The sequence below is a fragment of the Sceloporus undulatus genome, chromosome 1, assembly GCF_019175285.1.
Source record: "Sceloporus undulatus isolate JIND9_A2432 ecotype Alabama chromosome 1, SceUnd_v1.1, whole genome shotgun sequence".
NCBI lineage: Eukaryota > Metazoa > Chordata > Lepidosauria > Squamata > Phrynosomatidae > Sceloporus > Sceloporus undulatus.
The window spans coordinates 340,367,065-340,384,876 of NC_056522.1; the positions used below are offsets into that span (position 1 = coordinate 340,367,065).

At 42.8% G+C, this 17,812-nt stretch overlaps 1 protein-coding gene across 1 annotated transcript in view; it reads left to right on the plus strand.

Annotated features, from left to right (window-relative positions):
* Positions 1 to 16,331: 16,331 nt before the first annotated feature.
* The window catches only part of GPATCH2L (G-patch domain containing 2 like), a 44,898-nt gene continuing 43,417 nt past the window's right edge, over positions 16,332 to 17,812 (plus strand). Inside the window, 1 exon segment of the mRNA XM_042467001.1 lies at positions 16,332 to 17,163. Coding sequence (XP_042322935.1) covers positions 16,505 to 17,163 — 659 coding nt within the window. The 5' untranslated portion in view covers positions 16,332 to 16,504.

Sequence of the window (17,812 nt, forward strand, 5' to 3'; positions counted from 1 at the left end):
TCTGCTCAAGGACTAGGCTCCATATAGATGAACCACACAGTGGCTGTGGATATGGCCTCAGGAATGGTGAGACTTCTCTTCAATAAATGGAATCAGGGATATGCAGAGTCAGACACTAACTGAAGTAGATGGTGATAAAAATTCTGTTTCTTGGTAGAATTTAAGACATACCAAGATTAAATTAAAATGCAACAGAGTAGATGAACTATACTTCAGGGGGAAAATCCAGCTAGTCAGGGAGGAAGAGGTAGAAAAGCTCTTTAGCAAAGGAGGAAGGACCTGTCAAGAAAACTTAGCAACTTATCACAACGTGTGCCACAATTCTCCATATTTATGTGTCCTGGGAGCTATTGCTACTTGGACTAAAGTATTTTTGTGGGTCTCCTCCAGCTCTGGTTTCAAGTGCCCACCTTACCTCTTTGGCTCGAACCTGACATTAGCCATCAAATCTTAGCTGGGAAGTTTGCCTTCAGAGTTTCTGCCAATCCCACACCCAAAGACTTTCGAAACTTCTTCAGGGTGGTGAGGAAGAAGCCAGGGGTGCAAGTGTTGCTTTGTCCGGCGCTCACGCCTTCCTGCTGCCTCTCATTCTCTCTTTCAGCTCTGTCCTTCTCAATACCCAGGAAAGATTAACTCCTCTCCGTGCGCCAGAGAAAGTTATTATCATTAATGAAGAATTAAAAGGGAGCGATTAATAAAAGGGCCTTATCTGGTAGCGAGGAGGAGTCTGGACAATGGGAGGAAGATGGAGAAAATGAAAAACAATAAATACGAAGTGTAAAAGGAGGCGAGTGCAGCTCCCGCTCGTTAGATCACAGCTGCATCTCCTGAGGGGGGAAGGCTCCAAATTGCTAATTACTGCCTCTGAAAAGACCTCTCTCTGATATGTTTGCTGCTGAAAGGCTCCCATTAATGAAGCAGCAATGATGCCGTTTCCCTTTGACTTGCCTTCAATTCCCTCTCTGAGCTTCCTCCCAAGCCAGGAACAATGAGGCCCTAGGAGCTGGCGGCTCCCATAGGCCTTGCAGAGACTAGGCCGGGGGCAGCCGAGTGAAGGGAGCTGAGCCGGCTGTGAAATATGGAGGGGGGAGATAAGGCAAAGACAGAGGAAAGAGGCTCACTCCCAGGAGCCCAGGGAAAATTTGCAGTTATTATGAAGAAGATGAGACAGATTAAAAGCCCTTGTGTTCTGCACTGCCCTTTTATTTAGTGGCTTCATCTCCGAGATGAAAGAAGTTGGAAATGACTTTCTCTGCATTTTGCTGCAAGAAGCTTCATGGCACATTTTTTTTTACTTTATTCCTCCCTTTGTCTCTTGTCCCTTCTATCTTTCGCTTTAACCCCTGAAAGGTTTAGTTGAGAAGCATCAGGGGTTCTTGTGGCACATCCATTGAGGAAGAGCAAAATAGCGCATTGGCCCCCGCCTGCCTTGCTCATCATGGTTGGGCCTTTCACAGGAGAGCTTAGCTGAGTGAAAGATGAGTGGTGGCCAACAAGGCTTATCCCCAAATGTCTCAGTTTTAGCAATGCATTCTGTCTCAAGAGGGCTAGAATGGAACATGGACACAGAGTGGCTTCTGCCACAAACCAATAGTAAGCATACAAAATCCTGTACAGTTGTGGCTTGTCAAGTCAAGGAAGTCAGTTCAAGTTTATTTACATTACCTGACCAGGTTTTTGTGTTGTGGCTTGTCAATTAACAGTACTGAGAACTTGGCATTCTTGCATTTCATGGATACGAATAAGACTATCAGGATAGGGAGAGAGAAAAGAAAAGCGAAATATCTTTCCACTGAAGAAACTAAGAATAAATTATTTGGCACAAGTTGCTCTTCTGGCTCAAAGGATAGAGTTGGCCACATGTCCTCTTTTATGGAGGACAGTCCTCCATTTGAGCAACTCTAAGAGAACAAACCTTCATTTGAGGGTGTGATCCATTTGAAAGATAGCAGGGATTATGAAGCTGCCCATCCACATCTATCTGGGTGGTACACTGAGCAGGCACACAGGACACCTGGTCACTGTCTTTTCCAATTATGTGGAATGAGCTGCAATTTTACTTAAATCATAGCAATCATTCCATCGTGTCATGGAGGATTCTGGAATTCACATGAGGAAAACTAGTCTTTCTGAAAGTATAATGTGAAACCAGGTTTAAGAAGGGAATCATTTCACTCCATGCATCTGAGGAAGTAGACCAAGTCTATGAAACCTTATGCTACACAGCTAGTTTCAACGATGATACAACATCCCCATTGCATAGGTTTAAGAATATAAGAGTAGCTACTTTGGATCATATGAGCTCTCTTTAGTCCAGCAAAGAGTTTCCCATACTAGTCAATCAGATGTGTCTTGGGAAGCCGATAATCACATCCTTAGAGCTACAGCCTTCTTCTGCTGCTTCCCTTCCAGTTGTCCCATTTCTCTTGCACTTGAATCCTGGCATGGTCCTGAGGAGGAGCCAGTCAGATCAATCACAGGCCACCCCACTCAGGGCAGAAACTTTAGTACCCCCTGTTAGTTTAATGTGTTTTTTCCATCATTCTCAGGCTCTTGCTTCATAGTCATGCAATGGCGTATGGTTGCAGAATCCTAGTGTCCTTTAGGGATTGCAAACAGCTGTTCCAGGAAGGCCCAACCATCTGATTTTCAAGCCTTGCCAGCACTTTTCAGATGATTCCAGTTCTTTACTGAAACAATATCGTTATACAGCTATACTTGGGGAGTGCTCTAAGAGCTCTCCAGGGTCCTGACTTTAGCTGACAGAGAATCTGGGATCTGCTATGATTATGCCAATGTAAAGTGGTCAGAGTAGAAGCAATTTGTTAAATATATATATAGCAATAGCAAGTACATTTCTATACTGCCTATCAGTGCACTTAAGCACTCCCACATATATAGCTGTGTGTGTCTGTGTCCAGGTCACCTGTTGATTTATGGCAACCCCATTAATTTCAGATGGTTTTCTTAGTCAAGGACAACTCAAAGTGATTACATTATTATTGCAATGTAAACTTCTTTGATGTGACTAATCTTTTCTCTTGCTTTTATAATTATGGGGTTGTGGCCTAGCTATATGTTGGGACATTAATATCACTTGGTTCAACTGTTGGATTATGCTGCTGCTTCATATTCTTCTAGGTGTTGAAGTGACCACAAGGGTAGGAGGGGTGTGTGTTTGTTACCACAGGCTAGCAGCTTGTGATATTCAGATTTGTATAAAATACAGTGGGCCCTTGTTATACGCTGGGGTTTGGTTCCAAGATCCCCCGTGTATAACAAAATCCCATTAAATATAATGACATACCAAAATGGTGTCCCTTATAAAAAATGGAAAATCACGGTTTGATATTTGAAATTTATACTTTTTTGGGGAACATTTTCAAACAGTGTATGCTTGAATCCGTGTATAAAAAAAATCAGTGTATAAGAAGGGCCGACTGTAATTAAAAGATAAGGAGATACCTTTGAGAAACAATGAAGCCAAGAGTTACTTTGTAGAAATTGCACACTTGTGGTGTGTACTTGGAACTAGAATGGTACTTAGTTTTCAAGTGAATTCCAAGCTTTAAAGCCTTAATCAGGTTTATTTTAACTCGATTTACTGCTCTGATTTACTGACCTGATTTGACCTGATGATCTACTGCAACTTGAATGCTGGAACTGAAATTAGCTGGATGTATAGACATATATAATTTATTGCTATTATTTATTCTGAGCCCTTGGAGATAACAGTAGCAGAGACATTGCCCTTCTGCCTCTTTTTATCAAGGCACATTGCTATGAACTGTTTCATCAAAAAGATGTCACACATCCAGAAACAGGTGAAAGGAACCCAGACACCCAGTTATGAGAAACTAGATAGTTATGTGATGGTTAGTTGACAGCATTGTAACATGGTTGCTTGGTGCTCAGATAGCAGGCATCACACAATATGTATATTGGCAAATCTATTGGACTACTTTCTTTGTTCACAGACAAAGCTTGTATGCATACTTCAACCACTATAATATCCAGATCATATGACACCAGTACTGCTGCAATAAAACACAATCCTAACATAATCAAAACAATTAAAAAAAACCTAAAAGTAGCCATCAGTATTACTCATCTACAGTTAAAACCATTTAAAAGCCCAATGAAATAAAAATATTTTTACTGTTTGCTGTAAAAAATAAAGTCAACAAGGGAGAATGTTCCACAGCATGGGGCAACTTCACACCACACAATAGTAGCATTATTATTCCATTTCTGACTGCCATGGTTCCAACCAATGAAATCCTGGGATTTGAAGTTTAAGAAGCAATGTCATAGCATTCTCAGCCTGAGAGTTCTAGTACTTCATTAAACTACAGACTGAAAAATTCCATAGCATGTTGCCATGGCAGTTAAAGTGGAGTCATAGTACTCTAAGTATGTAGTATGAAAGAGCATCATGTCCCTGTCACTGGAAAGGATTTATCTTGTGTTACTGCCAGCAATGCTTTCCTTGTCAAGAGTCCCATTTCTAAGAGACTTATCAGAGAATCATAGAATCGTAGAGTTAGAAGAGACCACAAGGACCATCCAGTCCAACCCCCTGCCATGCAGGAAATCCATATCAAAGCATCCCCAACAGATGACCATCCAGCCTCTGTTTAAAGACCTCCAAGGAAGGAGACTTCACTACACTATGTGGGAGTTTGTTCCACTGTTGAACAGCCCTTACTGTCAGGAAGTTCTTCCTAATGTTGAGATGGAATCTATTTTCCTGCAGCTTGCATCCATTGTTCAGGGTCCTGTTCTCTGGAGCAGCAGAAAACAAGTTTGCTCCCTCCTCAACATGACATCCCTTCAAATATTTAAACAGGGCTATCATATCACCTCTTAACCTTCTCTTCTCCAGGCTAAACATTACACTGGGTAAAGGTAAACTGAATATGAGATGCAGAAAATCAGCTAGAGAATGAATAAAATCCTTAGGTGACTAAAAGTGTTACAGGAAAGACAGGAAGATCAGACAACCTACTGATTCAGAAGTTACAAGAGCATCTAAATACAGTATTACTTTTGTTTCTGGTTGTATGTCTGAATCACTGAAGTGATAAAAGATGCCGTTCTGGACTTGTAAAATGACAGATTGAAAATGAAGAAGTCACCAGGTGTTCAGAAGTGTCAAGTGAGATTCCTATTCTATGGGGACAGATCTGCTTACCCTAAATATGAATAATTACAAAGGGAATTTTCATCACAATTGATTTAAATAGCCTGATTACTTTACACACATTGTCTCCTAGTTTCTCTCTGCAAACTTAACGCCATGGTCTGCAAAGTGCTAATGTATCACTGATACATCCCACCTTGTTTGATTATTTGCAGACATGATAAGTATTAGGCTTGGGGGAAGAATAACTAAAGCATTAGATATGTTTGCTGATTTATATAAGTTTAGAAGTCTTTTCAGGACCAGAACATTAGGACAATGCTATTTGAATGCATGAATAAATGATGTTACTGTATATGATGTTACTGATCAATTTCACAGTCATATATTAATAACATAATAGTGTCTTTGCAATACTGGCATACATACTGTATTTTCTAAATGCAGAGTGCTCGAACTGAGACTATCTGAGTTTGTGTCTTGAACCCAAACTTCATTTTCAAACATAATTTTGTGTTTATGAGGGAGCTTCCTGATGTATCTTCTTTCATTATATCTGAAGCATTATCTAAATTTAAGAAAGGCTGGGGCAGGGGGAAATGACTGAAGAATTAAATCTTATGCACTTTCCTCCATGTTTTTAGTTCTTTAATCATTGCTACCCTCTGCTATGTTAGTGTTGATTCCTATGCAAGGCTTCACTATGTGTTTACTAGACCCTTCTGTATGCTTATTCAACATTCTTGAACTAAATACATACATACTAACATTTTAGGGCAAATCCTAGCAAACAAATGAAACATGTATTAAGAGAATAAGTGATTAGCAGACATTTAAGCAATAACCACCAGCATGGATTTATACACAGCAGATCATGTTAGGCTGACCTGACTACTTTCTCTAACTGGACCCATAAAATTAGTGGCTGAATTGAATATCAGGTATGTAATTTATCTGGAGTCTAGCAAAGCATTTGATAACAGTGCCCCATAAAAATGCTGCTCAGAAAAATGAATTGATATTGGCATGTCACTGTCACCTGGATCAAAAGCTAACAGAAGGATCATAAACAAAAGAGAATGGTAAACAGCAAAGGGTTGAATTGTGGGCAACAGTGCAGAGGTGGGCACAAGCCTCAGCTGTATTCAGAGTCTTTGCTGATGATCTGGAGGGAACAGATCAAAGACATTTACGAATGAGGAGCAAGGGAAGAACTGAGGGGGGAAGCTGCAATTATCAGTGAATACAAAGGGGAAAATGTGGCTAGAAATATGGGCAGGAAATGAAAAATGTGCTCTGTGTGGAAAGAGGACTGTGAAAGAGAGGAGCAGTGTAACACTTTTATTATTTTTTATTGCACTGATATAAAAATAATAATAAACATCCCAGCTGGGATACACATATATAACACAGAAACAAATATACTGCATATACTTGACTATAAGTCGGCCTGGTGTATAAGTTGAGGGCAGGTTTTGGGACCAAAATTAGGGATTTTGTTATGACCCATGGGTAAGTCGAGGGTAAAATTTAGGGCCATGTAACAAAGGATGTAAAGGAAAACAATGCCAAAGAACATTCAAAATTTTAGCAGACATTAAGCACTCATACTAAAGGCTGGATGGCTGAGATAATAGAGGGAGGTTAGTGCTTCCAGGACAGATTATGGTCTTTCCTTTGGTCAGGGTATGGTTACTTTTTAAAATAAGTATTAAAGTATAGCTTACACTTGTAAACCGCTTAGACACTGTTAGTTCAGTTTGAAGCGGTATATAAATGAAATGAAGGTGTTTATAGTACTTATATTGACCTGTGGATAAGTCGACAGAGGTTTTCGGGGTCAATATTTTGACTAAAATTTCTAGACTTATACATGAGTATATACAGTATCTTCCCAAAACCAATTCCACAATAAACATACCCCAAACATTTTAAGGAACATTAAGCATGGACTTGATTTCCCACTTTCCTAACATTGGTGTCAATGTAGCACCCAGGTGTCTTTCCACTTAGCTTGTCCAGTGTCGTATGTACTTCTACCCTTAATGTGGAAGAATAAACCATCAGTTCACAAATCAAATCTCAAATCCAACAAGCATAATCTTTTCTCTTCTTTCACATATAAATTGAAAGAAAGGTTCCCACTCTTTTATAAATGTAGGGTGGTCAATTTATCCATCTCTACCAAATTAAACATCTTTATTATCCATTCCTCTGCTGAAGGAATCTCCATACTTTTCCATTTCTGGGAATACGGTATCCTTCTTGCTATGATCATTGAAACATCTTTTCTTATTGTTTCTTAATTTGCTCATCTGTTATCCAAAGTAAAAAGAGTTCAAGCTTAAGGTTCACATTGTCTTAAGAACCTTTTGGATCACATTGTGAATTAATTTCCTATATTCTTTTCATCCAGTATTCCAATTAGCCTTTTTTTTTCATGTGCACCACATAAGAGAGTGACGTTTCCAGAGCAAAATTCACATTTTCAGCATCTATTTTCACCCCCTTTTATACATTTTAGTCAATTTGTCTGGGGTTAAATGACCCTTAAGCATAATTTTATAACAGTTCTTCTTAAGATAAAACACTTTCTGCCACAACCTTTTCCATCTTTCCAGTTCAATTTTGGCCCATTTAAACATATACCCTTTTATCTGTTCCTCTTCTAACTCCATTTTAAACAACAATTTATACGTTCTCGTGATTTAAAAGAGTCTCACCATTTGGACATATCTGTAATTCAAATTCTGATTTCCCTTGTTCAAACTCAAATAATTTTTATTTATATCTTTCCACCAATTGTTTGTAATGGTACCATTGGAAAATAAGGTCTTCAGACACTAGCTCCTTATTAGATTTAAATCTATATTGATGATTTCCCAATTTCAACAAATCCTGGTAATCCACCCACCCTTCCTTTCCACCACCCCCTGCAATTTTATAAAAGGCTTCTTATGGAGATATCCATAATGGTACTTTCGGGCATAATCCGGGTTTGTTTTTAGACCAGGTCCTCAAAATGGCTTTTTAAACATAACTGTTGTTGAATTTTGTCTGCATTAACTTTAGTTCAGTCCCACTAGTGGAGGTATCTGTGCCAACCATGCCTCCAGTTTTGTTCTTCTACGGCCTGTTACAGACAGGCCTAAATAAAGCTGCTTCGAGTCACTTTGGAGGTATGGTATTTCAATGATGTATGAGAGTCCAAAGCCACACAAAGCGGCCACTCCAGTCCTGAGGACTGGAGCGTGGGTTGGTGTGGCTTTGGACTCTAGAGACGCATGCATCATTGAAATACCATACCTCCAAGTGACTTGAGCCGCTTTATTTTGGCCGGTCTGTAACAGGCCAACATTTAACATTGTCTCATTTTTTCACATAATCCAGTCTTTAAGCAAGACTAAGGACAATCTGAAAGTAAAAAATTAAGTCTGGTAATTCCAAACTGCCTTCTGCCAATCATCCTGAGGTGCCTTAAATCTGTTCCTTGGTTTCTACTTTTGCCAGAGTGTATTTCGACAAATCCTTCTGCCAATTTAAAAGGCTTGACATTCAACAATAATGGAAGGGTCTGAAAAAGAAATGGCTTTTTTGGCAGCACACTCATCTGTGATAGCTGATATTCATCCCAAAGAGATAACTGTAAGTTTGCTCCATCCCTGAAGGTTTTGCTTGACTTGGTTTACATTCTTTGCATAGTTTATCAATAATGAAATAAGGCATTTTTATCTGGTGTAATACCTATAATTTCTTCTCTATGCTGAACCATGCTTGATGTATCAATTTTGTCTTTTCCTCTTTCCTCAATTTTTTTTGTTAATCTGTTTTTTAAATATTAAAAAACCTGAACTCTACAATTCTTCTATTATTTCCGCAACGTATCGATGTTAGCCAAAGAGCAATCAGTATTATCGCAGATCATCTGTGAATGCGTTTCATTTATAACTGTAACCTTTCCTGTACAGTCCTTTTATCATCTCTATATCTTGGTTTCTCATACAACAAACGTCGCAGTGATTAACAAAAGGGAAGGTGAACATCCTTGTGTTGTCCTCTTTGGATCGGGCACAGTTGGTTGGGTGGAGGAGTGTAAACTTTTAAGACCAAATTAAATACCTACTGTGGTGATGCCTTTTAGTCCAACCATTCAGAAATGCATTGCACTAGCTTCAGGAGCACACGGATCCTTCATCAGGGAAGATTGCTGAAATCATGTAGAGTGGTTCTGAAAGCACTTTGCACTCAGTCCAAGGTACATGTTCCAGGCCAGAGCTGAACTCACGAAATAAAGAATACTATCAGATTCGAAACAAAAGCTGACAGTGGAACACTCCCTTGGAGTGTGGTGGTGTCTCCTTCTTTGGAGGTCTTTAAACAGAGGCTGGATGCCATCTGTCAGGGATGCTTGTATTTGGAGTTTCCTGCATGGCAGGGGGGTTGGACTGGGATGGCCTAGGGGTCTCTTCCAACTCTATGATTCTATGGACTGCATGTTAGATCTTCCCACCTTCGGGAAGCACCAGAAATGTTACACAACTTAAACCATTTCAGAAGATATTGCTATTTTGTAAAAGTCTCTGTGTGTTTAAAAGAGATTAATTAACATGTAAATGCATTACAATTCATAATGGCTTTTTTTAAAAAGGCGAGACCACCTGGAATATGGTAGGCAAACAATGGCTGATGTTGACTGACGAGCATTTGTCTTGCAGATGTGTGTGTGTGTGCTTCAAGTCACTGTTGACTGATGGCTATCCCATGACACAGAGGAATACTCAGAGATGGCTTGCCATTGCCTCCTCTGAAAGAACTTCAATTATGCACTCTTTAATTCTATATAAAGGCTGGACTTTTTGTATTCGGTCCGTTTCAAACCAAACTGTACTTATGCTTATGTAAAGCAAGTGCAAGGTGTTCTGATGTCCCCAACCATTTCTAATAGAGGAATTTATATTTTGAGTCACAACAAAATAGAAATGTATTGCCTAATTTATGACTACTAGGGCTGCAGCTTCCACAATCATCTGTCAAGAAGGAATAGAGGCTCCAACCAAAGGATTTGTCAAAGCTCAAATCTTAAGGTGAATCAGTAACAAAACTGTCAGAACTTCATAGGGGAGGGAAAAAACAACTTGCGCAAAGCAGGAAGTCAGAGGAACCCCTGCTGTTTTTTAAAATGTGTAAGACAGTTGTATACAACCAGCAGTCATGTGGGTAACTGAAGCTTAGGGACAGAAGGATAGGTCTCTGACATGATTGCTAGGTAAAATGTGATGCTTCTACAATGGTTAAACGAAGGATATGGAAATGTACAGTGTAAACAAAATCAGAATCCTGGACTGTTTTTAGATTTTGAGGCATAAACAACCAGGTTGGAGAAGTACACTTTTCCCCTAAACCTGGGACAAAACCACTAGCCACCTAAAGAAAGGCTCTTGTAAACCTAGAAAGGGCATGGCAGGCATTGCAAATGGAGAGTCATGGTCGTGTTCATGGTAGTAAAATCATCATTGGTGTAATTCTATGGTTGCTATGTACTAGTGGTAAGATGTGGTTGTGTTCAAACCCTCCCTAAAGCGGTACCTTTATACTATGTAGCTGATAGAGCGTGAATGCCTAGGATTGCTCAAGGTTGTTCCAACGCAGCTAAGTAAAGGACCCACAGGCTCCTCATGAACCCAGCTGCCTGGAAAGCATGTTGCAGTTATTCAGCGGCCAGGCAAGAGATACTTATGAGCTGTTCTATGACATGTTTGAACAGCTTGATAGAAGCCTCGACGTGAAGATTAATCACTACAGGAAAGCATGCTATTATGAACAGCTATCACTGTAGCTATGCCCTGAGAGTTAACAAGTCCGGATTCTCCCTTTCAATGCAATCCCATCAGAAAGACTATGTAATCAATAAACCAACAATTTCCTGTATTTCCAATAACTTCTTGTTATTCCCCATAGTATGGAGCCTGGCAGGTGAAGCAAGTCAACTGCATCATTCTGTAGTGTGATGCAACCGTATAATAAAGTCTGACTGGAGCTGGTGTCTATAGGTATATATGCCCTCAAGTAAGTCCTGCCAGGACTGCAGGCTGTTTCTTCTGATAAATAATCCGGCATGGAGCCTTTTTGGGCTGAGAGGCAACATACTTCGTCTCTTTCTCCCAATACCACACATGTATAGATACTAGTAATATAGAACCAAATGTTATGTTAATGGTTGTCTGCTATATTTTATTATTGAATGAGAGAGAGAGATTTTAATGTAAGTTTTAACTAATGGATTTTCAGTGTGGATTGGCTTCATTACGTTATGGATTATTTTCTCTTTTCAAATTGTGTGTTTTCGCTGATGTGTGCTTAACGGGGATTGTCTGTATGTTGACTGTATATAGAACCGTTAGCTTGGTTGTTGTTTCCTGTGTGCCTTCAATAATAATAATATAATAATATAATATAAATAATAATAATAATAATATCTCTCAGCTTCCTTCTCTTGCATGCTTGAATAACAACAACAGAACTATAAGTGCGGCAGTTTTCTATTATTAGTATTACTGTTATTATTACTATTACGAATTAAAGGCACACAGGAACAGCAGCAACAACAAAGAACAAATCAACGCGACATTCCACCATTGTTATGATGAAGGCTCGCCGAGGAGCGACCTCGGCGTCGTCCCCCTCAGCGCGCCTCCCCTCCTCCCTCGCAGGGAACAAGCCCCGCCCCCAGGCGACCCGTGACGTCCGCGGGGCCGGAAGAGGAGGCCTCGCTCCCCTCCCCTCTCCCTCCCAACCGGAAGTGCCGTTTGGGAAGCGACTAGGGTGGAGTTTCGCTGCCCGAGAGGCCTAGGCGGGCGGCTGGATAGCCTGAGCGATGCGCGGGGACCCGGGTGAGCGCCGGGTAGGGAGAGAGGAGGCCCCAGGCCGCCTTTCCTCCCCTTGACAGCTCAAGGCCCTCCGGGCTGGCCTTGGGAAGAGAGGGCGGTGGCCTTCCCGGAGGAGGAGAGGGGGAGGAAGGGAAAGCACTGCCGGAAACTGTGTCTCTCTCTCTCATCTCAGTGGATGTGTGTGTTTTGGGTGCCTGCCCAATAACACCGACTCATGATGGGACGCTGTCATGGGGTTTCCGTGCCGGTTTGAATCGGCAGCTAAAAAGGGCCAATGCGATCTAGGCTGCATCAATAAAAGTAGTGTCTAGATCAAAGAAGTAGTAGTTGCCACTGTATTCTGGCTCTGGCAGGCCCCAGCCTGGAATATGGTGTCCAAGTTCTGGGCACCACAATTTAAAAAAGAGTTGAGAAACTGGAAGCGTGGCCAAAGGAGGGTGACTAAAATGGTGAAAGGTCTGGAAACCTTGCCCTGATGAGGAATAATTAGGAGCTGGGGATGTTAGCCTGGAGAAGAGAAGATTAAGAGGTGAATGATAGCCCTGTTTAAATATTTGAAGGGATGTTATATGAGGAGAAGCAACTTGTTTTTTGCTGCTCCAGAGAATAGGAACAGAGCAATGGATGCAGTTACAGAAGAGAGAGAGACTCCACCTCGCGACTTTAGAAGAACTTCCTGACAGTAAGGCGTTTGTTTGACAGTGGAAGACACTCCCTCAGTGGAATTGGTGGAGTCTCCCTCCTTGGAGGTCTTTAAATCGGAGGCCAGTCTCTTCCAACTCTGTGATTCAGGTTTCCCCTCAGAGGGGGTTTATAACAACCCCTGAGGCTGAGAGAGTGTCACATTGCCCACAGTGGGTTTCCATCCAACTTAGGTGGACCTTAGGAGAAGCCATCATGGGAGTTTTCTTGGCAAGATGTGTTCAGAGGAGGTGTGCCATTGCTGTCCTCTGAGGCTGAGAGAGTGGTTTTTAGGGTGGGGGCTGAGAATTGAACCCTGGGCTCCCAAGTCACAGATTCAAAATTCAGACTGCTACACCACACTAGCTGTCTACTGTTTTTGTTGGTGCCTTCATTCCAGCTATGGTGACCCGGAGGGGGCAAAGCTGTTTAGGGGTTTCCTGGCAAGGTTTGTTCCAAAGAGGGTTGGCTGCTTTCCCACGAGGCTAAAGTGTGGGACTTGCCAAGTTCACCAGTGGTTTTCATAGCCAAACAGGGATTCAAACCGGGTCTCGAGAGTCATAGTCCAAACATATCAAACTGCTATGCCGCATGGTTCCTTTAGGTAAAGACAATGAGCCATAATAGAAAAATATGTTGTATTTTTTTTTAATGTTTGTTTGGGGAGGGGGAATCTTTTACTTTTCCAGAGGTTTGGGCCCACAACTCCCATCAGCACCAGTCATTGCCAAGGAAAGTAGAACTCTATACAGACGGCAGGATTCAAAGACACAGCCAGTTAGTCGGGAAAATCAGCCTGCAAAGGATATTGCATCACCATCTTTTAGACCAACTGAAAGAAGTTGGTAGACTTGAAGTCGACTCTACTTCCTCAGATGCAAATGCTGCGCAAAGTCTGGAAGTTATTGCTACCAGCTGCTCTCTTTGGTCCCCAAAGCGCTACAAGATCCCATTGCCTGATACTTCGATCAGGGTGACCAGATGTCCTCACCGCAATGTAGGGCTGGGCCACTGCAAATAGTTAAAAAGCTAAAACACTCATATAATGTAAATTCCATGCTTCTTAATTAGGCTCAAAATGGATGACATTTTGAAATTCCCTGGACAGAAGGCTGAAATATAGGGCATGCCTTGATAAGGAGGACCCTCTGGTAACTTTACCTAGGGACAGATTGTCATCTTGTCCAGCACATATGTGTCTCTGCCGAGGCTGCCAAAGTGGTGTCGCTTGACCAGTGCTGGTCCTTGGTGAAGTCCAGGAAGAGGAGATCTCTGTAGCCATTGGCACAAATATGGGTGCCTGGCTCTGGAATAGGGGAGCAGGACCCTTATTGCCATTGTCCTCCATTCACAGTCTATCTGAGAGGTATTAGGGCTATGGGGTTGTAGGCTGCCTGATAAAGAAAGCAGGGGTTGAAATTCAAGCATGACTCGTGGCTGGCTACACACTTCCTAAAGTAAGTGGTGGGAGCTGGGGGCAGCATAGTAGTTTAAGTGTTTAGTCACCATGGCATAGTGGTTTAAGTGTTGGACTGTGACTCGGAGACCAGGGTTAACAATTCCCAGCTTGTCCATGAAACTCACTGGTGACCTTGGGCAAGTGCGCATGCTCTCAGCCATCTGCGGCAACTCCTCCTGAACAAATTTGCCAGAAACCTCCATGATACATTGCCATAAATCAGAAACAACTTGAAGGCACATAGCAACAACAAGACAACAAAACAGCTGGAGTGAACTGTGTCAGATTTTTTGTAAAGGAGAAACAGTAAAAGGGATGCCCTGCCATCCTGGTGCCATGAGCGACTAGAAGAAACAGAAAGTTGTCTGTTCTTAGGCGATTTATGGTTGAACAGAAAATGTGCAAACCTAATATACAGTAGGCCCTTGATATATGTGTCTGTTCTGGTCCCCCTGCGCATACCAAAATCCGGTATGCTCAAGAGTCCCATTTCCCCAATGTCAGTGCAGTGCATGAGTGCCACCATTGGGGACAAAAGTTCCTCTCCCCTCCTCTCTCCCTCCTCCCTCCTTCCTTCTTTCCGTCCCTCCCTAATTCCTTCCCCCCATGCTTACCTCCTCCTCACTACTGTGCATGGAACTTGTCCTCACGCTGCTGCTTGCCCTCGCTGCTTTGGCCAAGCCTCATCCTCACTGCCACCCAGCCCATCTGCAGTGGTGGTGGCAGTGGCGAGAAGGACAAGGCTTGGCCCCAGCACCTGCCACCCGTTCCTCCTCACTGCCTCGGCCTCCTTGCCACCGCCATGAAGAGTCGGATGGCAGTGGTGAGAGGAGGGGGCTTGGTGCTGGAGGCCTTGAAGGCCTCTGGGCTGGCGTTGCTGCTCCGCCTCCTCACTGACTCCAAGCCAAGAGCCCCAGCACTGCCCACCGCCCTCCCGCAAGAGTGGTGAGGAGGAGGAGCAGCAGCACCAGAGCTTCAAGGCCTCCAGCACTGCCACCTGACCTCTTGCTTTGCTGCCTTGTCCTCCTTGCCGCTGCTGCAGGCCGCCACGGAAAAGGCCTGGTGGTGGTGTGGGAGGCCAAAAGGCCTCCAGGCTGCCACCCGGCCCTTCTGCAGAGGTAGTGAGGAGGCCAGTGGCAGTGCTGGAGGCCCAGCCTCGTCCTCCTCACCGCCCGGAGGGCTGAGTGGCGGCCTGGAGGCCCTCTGGCCTCCAACACCACCACTGGCCATTCCTGTGGCGGCGAGGAGGCTGAAGGCAGCGGTAGTGGCAAAGATGAGGTTCCGTGGTGGCGGTGAGGAGGAGATGAGCAGAAAGGGAAGGAATGAGGGAGGGAGGCCGGGAGGGAAGGAAGGAAAGAAGAAGGGAGGGAAAGAGGGGTGGGGAGGGGAGGGACTTTGGTGGCCAATGGTGGCTCGCGTCATTGGGGAGACATGGGTTTGCATCCGTGGGAGCTCAATCCGTGCGGCAAATCCGCTGTATAAGGATGGGCCCATTGTATATATAGTTTTACCAAATTGATCCTTTCATTATAAGTTTGGCTAGTCCCTCTTTTCTCTTGTAGCATGTACATGCTACACGTATGACCCCTTACATTTAATATCTGGTGTCCAAAATTATTTTAAAGGCTTTGGGGATGCCAGGCCATTTAAATATTACCATTTGATGCATTTTGCCTCCAAGAAATTCAGAATGATGCACATTCTTATCTCTCTCCCTCTTCTTATTTCCCCCAACAATCCATTAAGGTAGTTACGTTGAGAGGCAGGAACTGCAATCTGGAAATTATTGTGTGGATGGAGAGCTGAAGGCCTGGGGCAAGGACCCCTTTTTCTGTCCTCCCCACAGGCTGAGGGAGATTTTTCTCCCATGTCTTCACATCTATATATAGACTTCCTGAGAAAATGAAACATAGTGATTGGATATTAAATTGTGGTGGGTTTTGCAACTACTCACACAATTGTCACCCTAGAGTTTGTTGAGGGATCCTGTGTAGCTTAAACTAATTAGAGAATTCACAGTAGTTCCATGACACTTCCTATTTACTCTAAACTGGCAAAACAAAATTTCCTTTTCAAATGAGTTTTCATTAGTTGTAGTCTTATTTCTTCAGGTCCTCATAAGCAGGAAAGTGGCCATGGAGCATGCAAAAAAGACCACTTAGGTGTACAGATGAAGTATATCTCTAGAAAAATGACAATCAGAATTTGTGATAGTTTTCCAAAAGAGTTCAGTAGTTAGACTGGATAGTTTGAAGATAGGTGATATGGATTTGATCTGCTAACATAATGGCTGTGGGTTAATTCTTTATATAATTCTGTTGATAGATTTTGCCCATGGATGAGTTGGTACATGATTTGGCCTCAGCCCTTGAGCAGACATCTGAGCAAAACAAGCTGGATGAATTGTGGGAAGAAATGACTCTCAGCCCAAGACAGCAGCGTCGACAGCTTCGCAAGAGGCGGGGACGCAAGCGGCGCTCAGACCTCACACACCAAGCTGAGCATGCTTGTTGCTACAGTGGTGCCTCTGAATCCAGTCTAGATGAAGTAGTGGAGGACTGTCGGGAGGTGCTGACTGCCAACTTCAGTGACTCGGATGACATGGCAGGATCCAAATGTCATCCAGCACTCAGTGCCACTGTCAAGAGTAAGCCGCACTCATGGCATGAGTCAGACTCATTCACTGAGAATGCACCTTGCCGACCATTGAGGCGCCGCCGAAAAGTTAAGCGTATGACGTCAGAGGTAGCTGCTAGTCTTCAGCAGAAACTCAGAGTATCAGAATGGAGTTATGAAAAGGGTTGCAGGTTCAAGTCTGCTAAGAAGCAACGCTTGTCCCGTTGGAAGGAAAATGCTCCTTGGACTTCATCCACCCGCGGATTGTGTGACTCAGCAGAGACTAGGGCCTTCCTCAACAAGGGAGGGCGGAATGAGAGGATGGAGTGTGAAGCAGATGAACAGAAGCAGGGCTCTGATGAAAACATGTCTGAATGGTGAGATATCTCCACCTTTCCTTTTCATTGGTTTAGAAGTAGCTAGTTTCTCCTCTAACTAGTTTTGTCTGTTCTTTTGGTTCTGCTTTTACTCGTATGACATGAACTATTGTTCTTGGAAGATAACTGTATCCATTGTTGACGACCCTTTGCAGAAAATCTGTTTTGCCAGATAGGTATGACCAGGAACAGCTACAACAAGCTTGATCAGTCTGGCTTGCTTGTTGTTGTCCATCACAGTGCATCCATCACACTGTCATGTAAGAACATTTTTTTTCCTGAAAAGGGTGTGAAAGAGAGTGACCCTTCCCACTTTTTTCTGTAACACTTCCAGTTGCCAGCTTGTGTGCATGGACAGATTTCCTGCAGAAAAGCTTAACTGTGGGAAAGTGTTTCATATAACATGTGGAATGAATCCTACAAAGGGAGAACGTTTGACAAAACTGAATAGAAGGATTGCTATGTGACTTCCTCTCTATTATTTGAGATGAATTGTTAAAACAAATATAATGTGTTCTTGGTATTGGAATTTATGGCTAAGCATTGTTGCCCCCAAAGCGGCTGGAAACTGCTCCAACACCGCCCTCCAGTCCAAAGGACCAGATAAAAAAAGGAGTCAGCTTAAACTGACTCCTGACCAGCATGACTT